Source organism: Anopheles cruzii, unplaced genomic scaffold, assembly GCF_943734635.1.
Source record: "Anopheles cruzii unplaced genomic scaffold, idAnoCruzAS_RS32_06 scaffold04581_ctg1, whole genome shotgun sequence".
In the NCBI taxonomy this organism is placed as follows: Eukaryota; Metazoa; Arthropoda; class Insecta; order Diptera; family Culicidae; genus Anopheles; species Anopheles cruzii.
In genome coordinates this window covers 1-1,311 of record NW_026458166.1, presented here as the reverse complement: position 1 = coordinate 1,311, position 1,311 = coordinate 1, and the positions used below count along the sequence as shown (strand labels likewise).

General features: G+C 50.1%; 1 protein-coding gene across 1 annotated transcript; it reads right to left on the bottom strand.

The window, feature by feature from the left end:
• Window positions 1–644: 644 nt before the first annotated feature.
• Window positions 645–1,097, bottom strand: LOC128277205 (peritrophin-44-like; the record flags this gene model as incomplete). The annotated part of the gene is made up of 1 exon (XM_053015646.1): window positions 645–1,097. A coding segment is annotated over one exon (453 nt), but the record flags the coding sequence as incomplete, so codon positions are not given.
• Window positions 1,098–1,311: the final 214 nt, after the last annotated feature.

Here is a 1,311-nt window from a genome sequence, read left to right as displayed (position 1 = left end):
TACCCAGCAGTGCCGCTGCCAACCAAATCCACGCTATGCCAAGCATTCGTGCCGCATTAAGGTAGGTTCTCATACTCTTTACACCCCCGCTGACTCTGAGTGTGCTAACTACTTACCCATCTTGCAGTCGTTTAGAATATCAGCACAGATCCGAACGCAGCAGCTGGAATATCCAAAATCTCTATCAATCGCCTTTTATATACAGGCTCGAGTTTTGCAGATTCGGCTGGTGCTGTAAGGCGTAAAACGCTCCGCATTCAAGGCTAGATAAACGCAAGCAGCTCATTGACGGTAGACGAGAGTGACGAAGACATCCGGAGATTTGGTGTTTGACTTGATGTTTATCTTTATTTACATAACAGTCTTGGAAAGCAAACACACCACACCGTTGTGAGTTAATTCATTTTCATAAAGGCGCTTGGGTTGTGGTTGTTGTTGGAGCCTCCGTTGTCGTTGGTACCTCGGTTGTCGTTGATGCCTCGGTTGTGGTTGTGCCTGTGGTCGTTGAAGCTTCCGAAGTAGTTGACGTGGTCCCTGGATTAACCGTCGTAGTACCTCCTCCGGTGGGCTGTTATTTGGACAATTTCATTCCATGAACACATTTCGGTGGTCAACCTTATCAGTCGCTCAAGGTCCACACTTACCAAACACTCTTCGCCCGGTACACACTGCAGGGAGGAAGGGTCAAACACTAGTTGCGGTGCGCAGTCCCTCACGACAGGTTCACCGTTGCCGCAGATGAGGTACTGGTGGCAATCGGCGGGATTCGGATAGATCTCCAGCTGCGGTGGATTTGGTGGTGGCTGAATGCAAGGATTCACCAAACAACCGCTCTCATTCTTCAGGTTACAGTCTCCCAGCACCGCATCGAAAAACAGGCCGCCATCACAGACGCCCTCGAACGCATTGCCGTTAATGCAGATCAGATAGCGGTCGCACACGTTCGGGATGGGCAGAAACACGACACCATCCGGTGGGCAGTTATTGCTCACGCAGTCCACATTAGCCTCCAAATCGCAAATGGTTCGCGTTGGGTCGAAATACTTGCCATCTGGGCAGGTCTGCTCGTAAGCCACGCCACCGTAGCAGGAGTAGTACTTCGTACAATCGGTTTCGTGCGGCAGAAAACCAGTATATACACCTTGCTCCGTACACGGATCCGCCACTGCTGTCGTGCAACAGATCGTGGCCACCACTAGTAGTAGCGAAAGTTTTTCTACCGAAAAAAGATCATTTCAAAACCGGTGCTTCACGCCGAACTATGCTGTAAATCAAACTAAATCACTGCTGGCAACTTGCCAACAAATACTC